The sequence below is a fragment of the Electrophorus electricus genome, chromosome 13 (assembly GCF_041902795.1).
Source record: "Electrophorus electricus isolate QZ-2024a chromosome 13, ASM4190279v1, whole genome shotgun sequence".
In the NCBI taxonomy this organism is placed as follows: Eukaryota; Metazoa; Chordata; class Actinopteri; order Gymnotiformes; family Gymnotidae; genus Electrophorus; species Electrophorus electricus.
In genome coordinates, this window is record NC_137509.1 from 5,846,027 (window position 1) to 5,863,707 (window position 17,681).

Here is a 17,681-nt window from a genome sequence, read left to right on the forward strand (position 1 = left end):
TGATTAGTTTTATTCTTACATGACAGGAACAAAGAACATTATGGATGAGGGAGAGAGAAGCTACCAAACAGAGAAGGAAAAGTTAGCAAATGAATTGAAAGGTAAATACGAAACATAGCTTTTGTATTTGTAAAATACTGGATCAGTTTATAGCTTATAGGCTCCCAGATCAAGTAGACTGGTCTTAAAATTGTTATGAACGAACCCAGACGTCATTCAAATGTCTGATTGGTTTCTCCATATGAGCACTCACAGAGCCACACTGAATCAAGGCCAGGGTCACATCTTCAGCAAAAAGACACTGTGTGTGTGGAAAAAGGAAAGTGGTATAAAGATAAATAAATGGATCAGTTTGTTACTGACAGATATATTAAAGAACTTTAAGAACATATCGAAACTGATAATCTTACAGGATAATAAACTTCATGACAGGTATGTAAATGAGCAAGGTGCAGTTCTTCCCCAAAGACAGCAAGTGCATAAGGCTTCATATACTAGCTAAGGAAAGATGCTTATTCTAATAGAATAACAATAGGGAATAGTACTGAAGCAGAAAATATATTACTTATCTTTTGTTATTTATATTGGCATTCAGATGTACTGATATACTGCTGTCATCCTGATTTTCCAGAGATGAATAGGAGTATTGAGCAGGTGAAGGAAGAAAAAGAAAATTTGACCAGTGAACTTCAAAGTGAGATCCAGATTTACCTCTAGAAATATTAGTCCTCAAATAAAGAATAAGAGGCTGAGTACTCTGGACCTCCACTCTATTACGTGGTTGATTAGTTTTGTTCTTACATGACAGGAACAAAGAACATTATGGATGAGGGAGAGAGAAGCTACCAAACAGAGAAGGAAAAGTTAGCAAATGAACTGAAAGGTAAATACAAAACATAGCTTTTGTATTTGTAAAATACTGGATCTGTTTATAGCTTATAGGCTACCAGATCAAGTAGACTGGTCTTAAAATTGTTATGAACGAACCCAGATGTCATTCAAATGTCTGATTGGTTTCTCCATATGAGCACTCACAGAGCCACACTGAATCAAGGCCAGGGTCACATCTTCAGCAAAAAGACACTGTGTGTGTGTGTGTGTGTGTGGAAAAAGAAAAGTGGTATAAAGATAAATAAATGGATCAGTTTGTTACTGACAGATATATTAAAGAACTTTAAGAACATATCGAAACTGATAATCTTACAGGATAATAAACTTCATGACAGGTATGGAAATGAGCAAGGTGCAGTTCTTCCCCAAAGACAGCAAGTGCATAAGGCTTCATATACTAGCTAAGGAAAGATGCTTATTCTAATAGAATAACAATAGGGAATAGTACTGAAGCAGGAAATATATTACTTATCTTTTGTTATTTATATTGGCATTCAGATGTACTGATATACTGCTGTCATCCTGATTTTCCAGAGATGAATAGGAGTATTGAGCAGGTGAAGGAAGAAAAAGAAAATTTGACCAGTGAACTTCAAAGTGAGATCCAGATTTACCTCTAGAAATATTAGTCCTCAAATAAAGAATAAGAGGCTGAGTACTCTGGACCTCCACTCTATTACTTGGTTGATTAGTTTTGTTCTTACATGACAGGAACAAAGAACATTATGGATGAGGGAGAGAGAAGCTACCAAACAGAGAAGGAAAAGTTAGCAAATGAACTGAAAGGTAAATACAAAACATAGCTTTTGTATTTGTAAAATACTGGATCTGTTTATAGCTTATAGGCTACCAGATCAAGTAGACTGGTCTTAAAATTGTTATGAACGAACCGAGATGTCATTCAAATGTCTGATTGGTTTCTCCATATGAGCACTCACAGAGCCACACTGAATCAAGGCCAGGGTCACATCTTCAGCCAAAAGACACTTTGTGTGTGTGTGGAAAAAGGAAAGTGGTATAAAGATAAATAAATGGGTCAGTTTGTTACTGACACATATATTAAAGAACTTTAAGAACATATCGAAACTGATAATCTTACAGGTTAATAAACTTCACGACAGGTATGGAAATGAGCAAGGTGCAGTTCTTCCCCAATGACAGCAAGTGCATAAGGCTTCATATACTAGCTAAGGAAAGATGCTTATTCTAATAGAATAACAATAGGGAATAGTACTGAAGCAGGAAATATATTACTTATCTTTTGTTATTTATATTGACATTCAGATGTATTGATATACTGCTGTCATCCTGATTTTCCAGAGATGAATAGGAGTATTGAGCAGGTGAAGGAAGAAAAAGAAAATTTGACCAGTGAACTTCAAAGTGAGATCCAGATTTACCTCTAGAAATATTAGTCCTCAAATAAAGAATAAGAGGCTGAGTACTCTGGACCTCCACTCTATTACGTGGTTGATTAGTTTTGTTCTTACATGACAGGAACAAAGAACATTATGGATGAGGGAGAGAGAAGCTACCAAACAGAGAAGGAAAAGTTAGCAAATGAACTGAAAGGTAAATACAAAACATAGCTTTTGTATTTGTAAAATACTGGATCTGTTTATAGCTTATAGGCTACCAGATCAAGTAGACTGGTCTTAAAATTGTTATGAACGAACCCAGATGTCATTCAAATGTCTGATTGGTTTCTCCATATGAGCACTCACAGAGCCACACTGAATCAAGGCCAGGGTCACATCTTCAGCAAAAAGACACTGTGTGTGTGTGTGTGTGTGTGGAAAAAGAAAAGTGGTATAAAGATAAATAAATGGATCAGTTTGTTACTGACAGATATATTAAAGAACTTTAAGAACATATCGAAACTGATAATCTTACAGGATAATAAACTTCATGACAGGTATGGAAATGAGCAAGGTGCAGTTCTTCCCCAAAGACAGCAAGTGCATAAGGCTTCATATACTAGCTAAGGAAAGATGCTTATTCTAATAGAATAACAATAGGGAATAGTACTGAAGCAGGAAATATATTACTTATCTTTTGTTATTTATATTGGCATTCAGATGTACTGATATACTGCTGTCATCCTGATTTTCCAGAGATGAATAGGAGTATTGAGCAGGTGAAGGAAGAAAAAGAAAATTTGACCAGTGAACTTCAAAGTGAGATCCAGATTTACCTCTAGAAATATTAGTCCTCAAATAAAGAATAAGAGGCTGACTAATCTGGACCTCCACTCTACTACGTGGATGATTAGTTTTGTTCTTACATGACAGGAACAAAGAAAATTATGGATGAGGGAGAGAGAAGGTACCAAACAGAGAAGGAAAAGTTTGCAAATGAACTGAAAGGTAAATACAAATCATAGCTTTTGTATTTGTAAAATATTGGATCTCTTTATAGCTTATAGGCTCCCAGATAAAGTAGACTGGTCTTAAATTGTTATGAACGAACCCAGATGTCATTCAAATGTCTGATTGGTTTCTCCATATGAGCACTCACAGAGCCACACTGAACCAAGGCCAGGGTCACATCTTCAGCAAAAAGACACTTTGTGTGTGTGTGGAAAAAGGAAAGTGGTATAAAGATAAATAAATGGGTCAGTTTGTTACTGACACATATATTAAAGAACTTTAAGAACATATCGAAACGGATAATCTTACAGGTTAATAAACTTCACGACAGGTATGGAAATGAGGAAGGTGCAGTTCTTCCCCAAAGACAGCAAGTGCATAAGGCTTCATATACTAGCTAAGGAAAGATGCTTATTCTAATAGAATAACAATAGGGAATAGTACAGAAGCAGGAAATATATTATTTACCTTTTGTTATTTATATTGACATTCAGATAGACTGATATACTGCTGTCATCCTGATTTTCCAGAGATGAATAGGAGTATTGAGCAGGTGAAGGAAGAAAAAGAAAATTTGACCAGTGAACTTCAAAGTGAGATCCAGATTTACCTCTAGAAATATTAGTCTTCAAATAAACAATAAGAGGCTGAGTACTCTGGACCTCCACTCTATTACTTGGTTGATTAGTTTTATTCTTACATGACAGGAACAAAGAACATTATGGATGAGGGAGAGAGAAGCTACCAAACAGAGAAGGAAAAGTTAGCAAATGAATTGAAAGGTAAATACGAAACATAGCTTTTGTATTTGTAAAATACTGGATCAGTTTATAGCTTATAGGCTCCCAGATCAAGTAGACTGGTCTTAAAATTGTTATGAACGAACCCAGACGTCATTCAAATGTCTGATTGGTTTCTCCATATGAGCACTCACAGAGCCACACTGAATCAAGGCCAGGGTCACATCTTCAGCAAAAAGACACTGTGTGTGTGGAAAAAGGAAAGTGGTATAAAGATAAATAAATGGATCAGTTTGTTACTGACAGATATATTAAAGAACTTTAAGAACATATCGAAACTGATAATCTTACAGGATAATAAACTTCATGACAGGTATGGAAATGAGCAAGGTGCAGTTCTTCCCCAAAGACAGCAAGTGCATAAGGCTTCATATACTAGCTAAGGAAAGATGCTTATTCTAATAGAATAACAATAGGGAATAGTACTGAAGCAGAAAATATATTACTTATCTTTTGTTATTCATATTGGCATTCAGATGTACTGATATACTGCTGTCATCCTGATTTTCCAGAGATGAATAGGAGTATTGAGCAGGTGAAGGAAGAAAAAGAAAATTTGACCAGTGAACTTCAAAGTGAGATCCAGATTTACCTCTAGAAATATTAGTCCTCAAATAAAGAATAAGAGGCTGAGTACTCTGGACCTCCACTCTATTACGTGGTTGATTAGTTTTGTTCTTACATGACAGGAACAAAGAACATTATGGATGAGGGAGAGAGAAGCTACCAAACAGAGAAGGAAAAGTTAGCAAATGAACTGAAAGGTAAATACAAAACATAGCTTTTGTATTTGTAAAATACTGGATCTGTTTATAGCTTATAGGCTACCAGATCAAGTAGACTGGTCTTAAAATTGTTATGAACGAACCCAGATGTCATTCAAATGTCTGATTGGTTTCTCCATATGAGCACTCACAGAGCCACACTGAATCAAGGCCAGGGTCACATCTTCAGCAAAAAGACACTGTGTGTGTGTGTGTGTGTGTGGAAAAAGAAAAGTGGTATAAAGATAAATAAATGGATCAGTTTGTTACTGACAGATATATTAAAGAACTTTAAGAACATATCGAAACTGATAATCTTACAGGATAATAAACTTCATGACAGGTATGGAAATGAGCAAGGTGCAGTTCTTCCCCAAAGACAGCAAGTGCATAAGGCTTCATATACTAGCTAAGGAAAGATGCTTATTCTAATAGAATAACAATAGGGAATAGTACTGAAGCAGGAAATATATTACTTATCTTTTGTTATTTATATTGGCATTCAGATGTACTGATATACTGCTGTCATCCTGATTTTCCAGAGATGAATAGGAGTATTGAGCAGGTGAAGGAAGAAAAAGAAAATTTGACCAGTGAACTTCAAAGTGAGATCCAGATTTACCTCTAGAAATATTAGTCCTCAAATAAAGAATAAGAGGCTGAGTACTCTGGACCTCCACTCTATTACTTGGTTGATTAGTTTTGTTCTTACATGACAGGAACAAAGAACATTATGGATGAGGGAGAGAGAAGCTACCAAACAGAGAAGGAAAAGTTAGCAAATGAACTGAAAGGTAAATACAAAACATAGCTTTTGTATTTGTAAAATACTGGATCTGTTTATAGCTTATAGGCTACCAGATCAAGTAGACTGGTCTTAAAATTGTTATGAACGAACCGAGATGTCATTCAAATGTCTGATTGGTTTCTCCATATGAGCACTCACAGAGCCACACTGAATCAAGGCCAGGGTCACATCTTCAGCCAAAAGACACTTTGTGTGTGTGTGGAAAAAGGAAAGTGGTATAAAGATAAATAAATGGGTCAGTTTGTTACTGACACATATATTAAAGAACTTTAAGAACATATCGAAACTGATAATCTTACAGGTTAATAAACTTCACGACAGGTATGGAAATGAGCAAGGTGCAGTTCTTCCCCAATGACAGCAAGTGCATAAGGCTTCATATACTAGCTAAGGAAAGATGCTTATTCTAATAGAATAACAATAGGGAATAGTACTGAAGCAGGAAATATATTACTTATCTTTTGTTATTTATATTGACATTCAGATGTATTGATATACTGCTGTCATCCTGATTTTCCAGAGATGAATAGGAGTATTGAGCAGGTGAAGGAAGAAAAAGAAAATTTGACCAGTGAACTTCAAAGTGAGATCCAGATTTACCTCTAGAAATATTAGTCCTCAAATAAAGAATAAGAGGCTGAGTACTCTGGACCTCCACTCTATTACGTGGTTGATTAGTTTTGTTCTTACATGACAGGAACAAAGAACATTATGGATGAGGGAGAGAGAAGCTACCAAACAGAGAAGGAAAAGTTAGCAAATGAACTGAAAGGTAAATACAAAACATAGCTTTTGTATTTGTAAAATACTGGATCTGTTTATAGCTTATAGGCTACCAGATCAAGTAGACTGGTCTTAAAATTGTTATGAACGAACCCAGATGTCATTCAAATGTCTGATTGGTTTCTCCATATGAGCACTCACAGAGCCACACTGAATCAAGGCCAGGGTCACATCTTCAGCAAAAAGACACTGTGTGTGTGTGTGTGTGTGTGGAAAAAGAAAAGTGGTATAAAGATAAATAAATGGATCAGTTTGTTACTGACAGATATATTAAAGAACTTTAAGAACATATCGAAACTGATAATCTTACAGGATAATAAACTTCATGACAGGTATGGAAATGAGCAAGGTGCAGTTCTTCCCCAAAGACAGCAAGTGCATAAGGCTTCATATACTAGCTAAGGAAAGATGCTTATTCTAATAGAATAACAATAGGGAATAGTACTGAAGCAGGAAATATATTACTTATCTTTTGTTATTTATATTGGCATTCAGATGTACTGATATACTGCTGTCATCCTGATTTTCCAGAGATGAATAGGAGTATTGAGCAGGTGAAGGAAGAAAAAGAAAATTTGACCAGTGAACTTCAAAGTGAGATCCAGATTTACCTCTAGAAATATTAGTCCTCAAATAAAGAATAAGAGGCTGAGTACTCTGGACCTCCACTCTATTACTTGGTTGATTAGTTTTGTTCTTACATGACAGGAACAAAGAACATTATGGATGAGGGAGAGAGAAGCTACCAAACAGAGAAGGAAAAGTTAGCAAATGAACTGAAAGGTAAATACAAAACATAGCTTTTGTATTTGTAAAATACTGGATCTGTTTATAGCTTATAGGCTACCAGATCAAGTAGACTGGTCTTAAAATTGTTATGAACGAACCCAGATGTCATTCAAATGTCTGATTGGTTTCTCCATATGAGCACTCACAGAGCCACACTGAATCAAGGCCAGGGTCACATCTTCAGCCAAAAGACACTTTGTGTGTGTGTGGAAAAAGGAAAGTGGTATAAAGATAAATAAATGGGTCAGTTTGTTACTGACACATATATTAAAGAACTTTAAGAACATATCGAAACTGATAATCTTACAGGTTAATAAACTTCACGACAGGTATGGAAATGAGCAAGGTGCAGTTCTTCCCCAATGACAGCAAGTGCATAAGGCTTCATATACTAGCTAAGGAAAGATGCTTATTCTAATAGAATAACAATAGGGAATAGTACTGAAGCAGGAAATATATTACTTATCTTTTGTTATTTATATTGACATTAAGATGTACTGATATACTGCTGTCATCCTGATTTTCCAGAGATGAATAGGAGTATTGAGCAGGTGAAGGAAGAAAAAGAAAATTTGACCAGTGAACTTCAAAGTGAGATCCAGATTTACCTCTAGAAATATTAGTCCTCAAATAAAGAATAAGAGGCTGAGTAATCTGGATCTCCACTCTACTACGTGGTTGATTAGTTTTGTTCTTACATGACAGGAACAAAGAACATTATGGATGAGGGAGAGAGAAGCTACCAAACAGAGAAGGAAAAGTTTGCAAATGAACTGAAAGGTAAATACAAATCATAGCTTTTGTATTTGTAAAATATTGGATCTCTTTATAGCTTATAGGCTCCCAGATAAAGTAGACTGGTCTTAAAATTGTTATGAACGAACCCAGATGTCATTCAAATGTCTGATTAGTTTCTCCATATGAGCACTCACAGAGCCACACTGAATCAAGGCCTGGGTCACATCTTCAGCCAAAAGACACTTTGTGTGTGTGTGGAAAAAGGAAAGTGGTATAAAGATAAATAAATGGGTCAGTTTGTAACTGACACATATATTAAAGAACTTTAAGAACATATCGAAACTGATAATCTTACAGGTTAATAAACTTCACGACAGGTATGGAAATGAGCAAGGTGCAGTTCTTACCCAAAGACAGCAAGTGCATAAGGCTTCATATACTAGCTAAGGAAAGATGCTTATTCTAATAGAATAACAATAGGGAATAGTACTGAAGCAGGAAATATATTACTTATCTTTTGTTATTTATACTGACATTAAGATGTATTGATATACTGCTGTCATCCTGATTTTCCAGAGATGAATAGGAGCATTGAGCAGGTGAAGGAAGAAAAAGAAAATTTGACCAGTGAACTTCAAAGTGAGATCCAGATTTACCTCTAGAAATATTAGTCCTCAAATAAAGAATAAGAGGCTGACTAATCTGGACCTCCACACTAGTAGATTGATGATTGTTTTGTTCTTTTATTTCAGGAACAAAGAACACTATGGATGAGAGAGAGAGAAACTACCAAACAGAGAAGGAAAAGTTAGCAAATGAACTCAAAGGTAAATACAAATCTTAGCTTGAATCAGAGCTTGATGTTTGTATTTGTAAAATACAGTACCTGTGTTTATGTTTTATAAATGGACAAAGTCTCCCTGATCATGTACACTGTTTTGTTTATATTCTTATTAACAAACCCAGCTGTCATTTTAATGTCTCATGATTTCTTCTTATGAGCCCTCAGAGACCCACAATGACTAAAGACACAGGGGTCAAGTGTTTATTTAGGAGAGATATAGAATGTTTGTGTGTGTGTGTGTGTGTGTGTGTGTGTGAGTGTGTGTGTGTGAGTGTGTGTGTGTGAGTGTGTGTGTGTGTGTGTGTGTGTGTGTGTGTGTGTGTGTGTGTGTGTATGTGTATCAGTGCTGATTTTACAACCCCTGGATGAATGCCAGATCATTCAATGGGCAGTTCAGTACTTTCAATTTCCACAAAGATGTCCTTATTCAGAAGAGTTTCAGGGTAACAGACAAGAATCAGTTGGAGCCTGTTAGGAAACAATACACAAATGTGCTAAAGAACCATCTTTATTCAGTGTATGATCATATGATCATGATTGACACCCTTCAAAACCTGGAAAAAGAAAATGTGCATCTTTCTGTTTGTGAAACTAGTTTGGTCAGTCAGCTCTCTGGTAATTATTATATTCTAATAGTGAAGACATAACTTTATTTCTAAGATTTTTACTGGAGAATAAAAGACAGACAGACAAGCTGTGTGCTGGATTAATCTGTGCATCTTGGTTTCAACTTCCATTTTTGTACTGGAATACAAGACTAAAACTGATGCAGCCAAAGCCAGAAATGTCTGCTTTCTTCTATAAACCCAAGATGGCACTTTGACATCCACTTCCTACTTTTAGAATCAAATGACTTGCAAAATATCAAAACCCTTTCACATAGAATCAGTATTGAAGGATGAAATATATTTCTTACATTTTGTTATTTATGTTGACTATATAACTCCTTTTGTTAGCTGTCATAAACCTGACATTCAGATGTACTGATATACTGGTGTTGTCCTGATTTTCCAGAGATAAACAGGAGTATGGAGCAGCTGCAGGCAGAAAAGGAAAATCTAACCAAAAGTGAGATCTACAGTTTCAGTCTGAACTAGAAAACTAGAAAACAATATACATATTATGTCAGTATAAACAATGGCCTTCATAAAAATAATTGAATGTGTACCAAGAAGAATCCTTCAATACTTGTGTTTTGACTTTCATTTACATAGTCAACACTTTGATGGTCACTTACTAATTTGGCAAAGAATATCTTCAGTTTCATTATTCTTTCAAAGAGAATTCTACTGTGAATAGTGGAGGGCAAAATGTGTTAAAGTTAATTTATTCTTGTTTGAGTACTTGTTTGTCCATTTAATCCTCTATGCCTGGCCTCAATGTCCTTTAGTTTATCACTATGTGATATTTGAAAGTAAACAGTATTTTGTGTATTTATCAGATTCTATATTGTGTATCATAACCTGATCTCTTCAGCATTGTCTCTGAGTAGTGTATTAACGCTGTGCAATCACAATGCTGCAGCTCTGAAGATGAAATCAGACCACTGTGCTCAGGGCTGGAAGTTCTTCAGTGGGAAGTGTTACTACTTCTCTACTGATGAGGAGACCTGGAATGCCAGTCGGAATGCTTGTGTTGATAAGGGAGGAGATTTGGTGATTGTTACCAGTCCAATGGAGCAGGTATGATGTCTGAATGTAATAGCTGTGACACTAAAATACTCACTGAAATGCAAAAAGGTTATGCCCTTATTGTCCTGTTCATCGGAATGTCTTACAGATTCTAAACACAATATTTTTCATTAAAGGATTTCTTAAAAAGATCAAAGCCTGGTTCTGGAAGTGAGTTCTACTGGATCGGTCTGACTGATGCTGTGGTGGAGGGAGAATGGCACTGGTTAGATGGCACAAAGCTCAGTCAGACACCGAGGTTGGTCTATTACAGACACCACTGAAAAGTCCTGTTCATTTCGAGGTCACATGATCATATCATGGTAGATCACTACGCATTTAGTCTACATGCTTTTAACAAAATGGCACACTTGTAATAGTGATTTGTTTATTTTGTTCCCTTGACAACCAGGTACTGGGCTGGAAATGAGCCAGATGACTGGAAGGGAGATCAAAATGCTCACCCTGAAGGAGAAGACTGTGCTGTAATGGAGCTCAGCTCTGACAGTTATCTTTTACTGGATGCATTCTGTAATGAAGAAAGCAAGAAACACAAGCATGTCTGTGAGGCCAAAGCAGGAATGTAAAACAGAGATAGTAGATAGTAGAGATTGTAATTATGGCAATAACATAAGGTGTAGGGAAGTCAAATCTCAGGCTGAATTTTCTTTGTATTTGTTTGTGTCCCGCTTATGTATTTATTTGTTTGTTTACATATTTAGGCATTGCTTCATGTTCATATCTCTGTACTGTGACAAACCACATGGTCATCAATGAGTTTGGGCCTAATGACTCGAAAGATCAAAATGCTCACATAGAAGGAGAAGACTGTGCTATAATGGAGCTCAGCTCTGCCAGTTATGATTTACTGGATGAAATATGCACTGAAGATGGGAAGAAACACAAGCATGTCTGTGAGGCCAAAGCAGGAATGTAAAACCTAGAGGTAGAGATTGTAATTATGGCCATAACGTAATGCATAGGGAATTGAAATCTCAGGCTGGATTTTCTTTGTATTTATTTGTTTAAGTATTCAGGCATTGCTTCTTGTACATATCTGTGTTGTTACAAACCATATGCTCATTAATGAGTTTGGGCTTGCTGATGATGCAAGAATGCATCTTTAGCAGTTTCAGTCTCATATGATGAGCAGGATGCTTTAAGCAGCACTGGGTAGTACTGAAATGCATTAGATTGCTAATGTAACACTTCATCTTATTGGTGTAAATGTGGAGATGCTGTAAAATTAGAGCACTGTAAAGTGAAACATTGCTTTGTTCATTAGTTCTAGAGATTGTTTGTATTTAGTCACAACTTTGAGACAAAGTGGAGGGTTATTCAAGGTAAAGCTTCATCCAGAGTGTTTTATCATACAGCTATCATACAGATGTAATTTACTTTTGCTAAATTATAATTATTACATTTGTAAATAATAAACATCATAATCTGCAGAGAGTGTTGTGTAAAAAATATATTTTATTTTAACATCCCATAGTCATGAAATATTATGATAGATTAAATTCAGATGGAATTTTGGCAGCAATATATCCCACTTCCTAATAGTTCAAACTGATGTGATATTTGTGATATAATGCTGTAATCTGTTCACTCTTTTATTGGTTCAAAGCATACCTTTGGTATACAGGACCAGACCCCAGACCAAATTCTGGAAAAGAAAGCCACTCCCACACTACTCCTCACCACTTGACCTTGGTGGAATCCTTGCCACCATGTTGAAGGGCATTCTGATTTTACTAAGGGATGGTGGACATTGCTACCAGCAGTCCCTCACACCGCCGGTTTTGCTGAGATAAGGAACTTCAGACAGCATCCCAAAATACATTCCAAAATTTCATCACAACCATGCAAACTGAAGCCATGGAGATAAATAAACAATTAATACATGGAATATTGTTAACTTAAAAAGTACATACTTTCATGCAAAACTAAATAGCTATGTCTCATCACATTATTGTATATGGATGTAATTTTTATTGGTTTGATATAACTACAGTCTTTTAAACCTATAAGCTACTCTGGCTCGCCAAAAGCTTCAATTAAATCACTTCTATAATTAAACTAAGCCTTTTTACAATTCCTATAGCAAGACGTTACTTGTATCATACATTCATGACGCTCATGCAAATTAGTGAGAAAAAGTGAACAAGAAAAAAAACAAAACAGAATAGAGGCCAGGTAAACCACACACAGAGAGAGAGAGAGAGAGCTTCCTGAACAGGCACTAATACTAGGGTGATGGCTACAGGAAACAGACAACTACATGAGGCTGGGGATGCACATAAAATGAGGGACAGTCAAAACCATTCAAAATGACTATGCAATAACTAAATAACAAGAGCATGACAAAAAAACCAATAACCACCACCACAAAACCCACAAAATACCTAGCGAGAGAAGCAGTGGTGTACCATGGGAGCCCCTGTCCCCAAACTCTAGCCTCAATGTTGACGCCACAATTTGCAGTAACTTTTATTCTTAAAAATTGAAGGCAAATTACATTGCACACAAACATGTATTTATACATACATCATTATATATAAACACATACCCTTGGACTCTGTACAGTATATTGTCTAAGAAAGTCAATTGCACTTTGAAAATTGGTCCTCCCTGTTTAGTGTAGCTTAATATCATCCTGCCTTTTGAAAGATACCTATCAGAATTTTTTTCACTTCACCAATACAGTGTATTTTAAAGACTTGATCATATTTGTTTTTTTATACATATGACACGTAACAGAGTGGCATATCTTTTTAAGCAGCTTTTTTTTCAAAGAAGTCTCTATTTTAGTTAACTTACCTGTCATTCCTTATGCATTGTCTCTATAGCATGTGAGCAAACATCCAACGTAGTTGTTGTTCCATCCCTGTATGTATTACTTGGTCGGTCTCTCTCTCTCTCTCTCTCTCTCTCTCTCTCTCTCTCTCTCTCTCTCTCTCTCTCTCTCTCAACACAGTGCCCTGTAAGCCACCACAAAGAGTCAGTGAAAGCCTCGTGCCACACTGGTTAGTTTAGGGAAGTAGATGGAAGTGCTGATTGGTTGGCCATACCAGGGAAGTATCAGAGTTGTAAGTCACTTTGGCTAAAAGCATCAGCTAAATGCCATCAAATGTGAAAAGATGATGAATGTAAGAAAGGCAACATACCAATTACACTACCTCTGCCCATCAACCAACAGCCTATAATACAAAAGGGGACTTAGTCTTTGAAGAGAGGAAAGGGTTAATCTTTTTGGTAAAGGATGAAGCCCACAACACAGTTTATAAAAAGAAGAAAGTTGCTAGATGATTGTTCCACATACAGAGTAGAAAGCTAGATATAATTGTTGACCTGAGTTATTGTGTATTTGTATGTTTAGTTATGTATTTATGCGCATCCATTTGTATATGTGTATGTATGTATGTGTGGTCTGGAATAGAAACAGTACGTACATTCCATCTGTCATTTGCCTCATTAACATTATTAAGCACATGAATGCAATAATATGCACTTACAGTGAATCTACTATTATCATAGCATCTAATTATTACTCAGGTTGCACCACACTACCCTCTAATGGTAAGAATGCAGTAATTTTCACCTGTGTCTGGTGTCTGTGGTTTCTTTGTGTGCTTTCGTCTTTGCTCTGGCCCTCATCAGCAGAGTGCTCTGTGAGTCTCAAATCAAAGATGTGTCACTAAAAAACTAATTATCTTCTAATTTTTCAAGTGAAAACTCAAAACAAGTATTGCTATTGCTATCAGCCATGGGTTTTGCCTGTTTGTTAATATTTTGTCCATATATATATATTTGCTTGACAGTGGCTTATTTGCTTATGTTGAAACGACTTCTTACTGCACTTCTGATTATGAAAACTTGATCTGCTCTTTCTCCTCATCAGATTTTGTAGAAAATGTTGCACATGAAGAGTGTATTCACAGTCTCACAGGTCAGTATTAGAATGGCCATGAGCATAGTGCATAGTGCATAGACAGTGCATCAATGGACCATAATCAAAACCAATTCACATTTCTCTTGTTAATGAATGTGGATGACAAGTACTGGATTTTTTTGTGCGTGTTTTCACAAAACTCAGGAGACATTAGACAAGCTTCAGTTATGAATAGAGAGATTAAATAGCAAACCAATCATTCAACATCAGCATCTATGAAATGACATCAAATCACGTGAATAACTGTTGCTCTCAAATTTTAATTTGATCTGGTTTCTAGAACAACTACATCAGTACAATTTCATCTTGAAGAATTGTTCATTGAATCAAAAGAATTTGCAAGGTATGTTTTTTTTATTGGTTGATCAAAAATATTATGGAAACCTAAAGTGGTGTAATTTCAAGTGATTTTAACTACTTTGGTTTAACTGCATTCAGTCACAGAACTGAAGGTGAATATTGTAACACACCTGCAAATAACAAAATAACAAAGTCAAAAAATAGTCCAAAATGGAAAAATTACAAACAGCAACTAACACTAGAGAAAACTGGCTCAGAAACTCAGCTAAGGCACAAGAGACTTCACACCAGGACTTACCACAAAAGACTTTGGCAGCAAAGGGAGCAGGTAATGTCCTTTAGGTGTATGAGGAGGTGTGGCTTGTAATTAATAGACTAGTGAGGCAACCCACCAGGAAGTGTAGCAGGGGGTGTGACAAATATGTTGCACTTGGAGCGGAAGAACAAGGATCTTTCTGTCTACCAATAAGACATACTAATGAGGTAGCCTAACAGCTTGTGTAGTTTTGGACCTGGCAAGGACTTCAACTTGGACTTCTCAAGGCAAAATATCATCTTAATGTAAAAAAAAAAAAAAGCATGACATACAACAGAAACAAAACTTTTTACGAAAGTTATTTTATATGTCTATTAAAGGCAAAGTTGGAATATTCTTTTAACAAAAAAGCATTTTTCACATTTACCAACTTTCACGTCCCAGGCACCCAGTCCAAGGGACACAATGACGGTTACACATCACACCTGCCCCACCTTTAATCTCCTGATTACTGACCACTTGCATTTGTGCCTCTTTTGCCCATTTTGTGTCTCCCTCTGATTTCAGCCTATAGGAACATTTGTCCAGTGCTGCCACAGGATCAGTCATCCAGTGCTGTTATTCCTCACTCCTGTGTTGCTGATGTCCTGAGCATTTACTGCCAGCGATCTACTGTGCTTCCAAACTCTGCTGTGCCTACATGCCTTGAGCTTTACTGCCAGTGCTTTTTGCTTTAGTCTGTGTTTTCTTCTGTGTATTGTAGCAGCTCTGCACTGTGCTTTGTTCATTCTTTATGAAGAACTAAGAGACTCCAATTATACACTCTTGTCTCACTCCTTCCCTGCCACCATCACACCAATAATTTGATATACAGAAGCATCACAATGCACACACCCATACATGTACAGTCAGGGCCAAAAGTTGAGACTAGCACAAATTTTGGTTTTCACAAAGTTGGCCGCTTCAATTTTTATGGTGGCAGTTTGCATTAAATTTAGATTGTGAAGAGTGATCAGATAAACTGCAAATAATTGCAGTCATTCCTTGCCATGAAAATTAACTTAATCACAAAAATTACTGTATTCCAGCCACTGCATTTCAGCCCTGCCACAAATTGACCTGCTAACATAAATTCAGTGATCTTCTCATTAGCTCAGGAGAAAGTGTTAACAAGGACAAGGCAGCTGATATTACTGTGTCATGCTGATTAGAAGAGCAGAATGATTGCTTTAAAAGGGTTTTGGTGCTTGAAGTTTTCTTCTGGTAACCATGGTTACCTCCAAGGGAACACGTGCAGTCATCATTGCATTGCATCAAGAGGACTTCACAGGCAAGGACATTGCTGCTTTTAAGATAGCACGTAAATCAATCATTTATTGAATCATCAAGAACTTCAAGGAAAGAGTTTCGATTGCAATGAAGAAGGTTTTAGGGTGCCCAAGAAAGTCAAGCAAGTGTCAGGACTGTCTCCTAAAGAGGATGCAACTATGAGATCGGCTCACCACCAGTTCAGAGCTTGCTCAGGAATGGCAGTTGTGAGTGCATCTGCAGGCACAGTGAGGCAAAGGCTTTTGGAGGATAGCTTGGAGTCAAGAAGGGCAGCAAAGAAGCCACTTCATGCCAAAAAAACATCAAGTACAGATAGACTTTCTGCAGGAAGTATAGGGATTGGGCTGCAGAGGACTGGGGTAAAGATTTTTTCTGATGAAGCCCCCGTCAGACTGTTTGGGACATATGGACATGAGGTGCTACCATGAGATGAGTGCGATCATTTACATTTATGGCATTTAGCAGACGCTCTTATCCAGAGCGACTTACAAAAGTGCTTTGTTATTTACTGTTATTTATTATAGAATATCCTAGTACAGTAGGATAGGGTCCAACATACCAATGAACTAGAATACTGTAGAATACTGGGATGAATGCTGATACCTAGAAGTACAAAATACATAAGGTCCATCTTAAACAATGATAAGTGCAATAAACAATAAGTTCTAGAGTTTGTTAAACAGAAACAATACCCTACAATAAGTATTAAATTAGTCAGTCAACATGGGAGCAGTGTCAGTTGTCCTTTAAATATTCTGCAAATAGATGGGTCTTCAGTCTGCATTTGAAGACTGCAAGGGACTCTGCTGTCTGGACAGAAAGTGCGAGTTCATTCCACCATTTTGGAGCCAGGACAGAAAATGCTTGTTGTTTATGAGTCCTGAAGCAAGGTATTTCAAGCCGAGGTATACTTGAGGTTTGAAGTACTTGAGGTACGGATCGTGCTTTGAGCATTGAGCTCATGTATGAAGGGGCTGGTCCATTTTTAGCTTTGTAGGCAAGCATTAAGGTTGTAAATCTGATGCATGCAGCTACTTGGAACCAATGAAGGGAGTGCAGCAGTGGAGTAATGTGCAAACTTCAGAAGATTGAAGACCAGTAATGCTGCTGCATTCTGGACAAGTTGTAGAGGTTTGATGGCTCTTAGAGGAAGACCAGCAAGTTGCAGTAGTCTAGCTTTGAGATCACAAGAGACTGCACAAGCACCTGAGTAGCTTCCTGTGAGAGAAAGGGCCGAATCCTTTATATGTCACAAAGGAGAAATTTGCAAGACCGGGTTAGATTAGAAACGTTAGTTGAGAACGACAACTGGTTGTCCAAAGTTATGCCCAGGCTATGGAAAACTTCGGATGGTGATCCCAGGGAATTCTCGAAGGAAACTGTAAGGT

The 17,681-nt window shown here is 36.8% G+C and overlaps 1 protein-coding gene across 1 annotated transcript in view; it reads left to right on the forward strand.

Moving 5' to 3' along the window:
* LOC118240133 (uncharacterized) overlaps positions 1 to 12,058 on the forward strand; it is a 49,829-nt gene extending 37,771 nt beyond the window's left edge. Inside the window, exons 6-10 of the mRNA XM_081694752.1 lie at positions 8,695 to 8,769; positions 9,801 to 9,854; positions 10,311 to 10,468; positions 10,594 to 10,715; positions 10,869 to 12,058. Coding sequence (XP_081550878.1) covers positions 8,695 to 8,769; positions 9,801 to 9,854; positions 10,311 to 10,468; positions 10,594 to 10,715; positions 10,869 to 11,043 — 584 coding nt within the window. The 3' untranslated portion in view covers positions 11,044 to 12,058. The remainder of the gene's footprint in view (positions 1 to 8,694; positions 8,770 to 9,800; positions 9,855 to 10,310; positions 10,469 to 10,593; positions 10,716 to 10,868) is intronic.
* Positions 12,059 to 17,681: the final 5,623 nt, after the last annotated feature.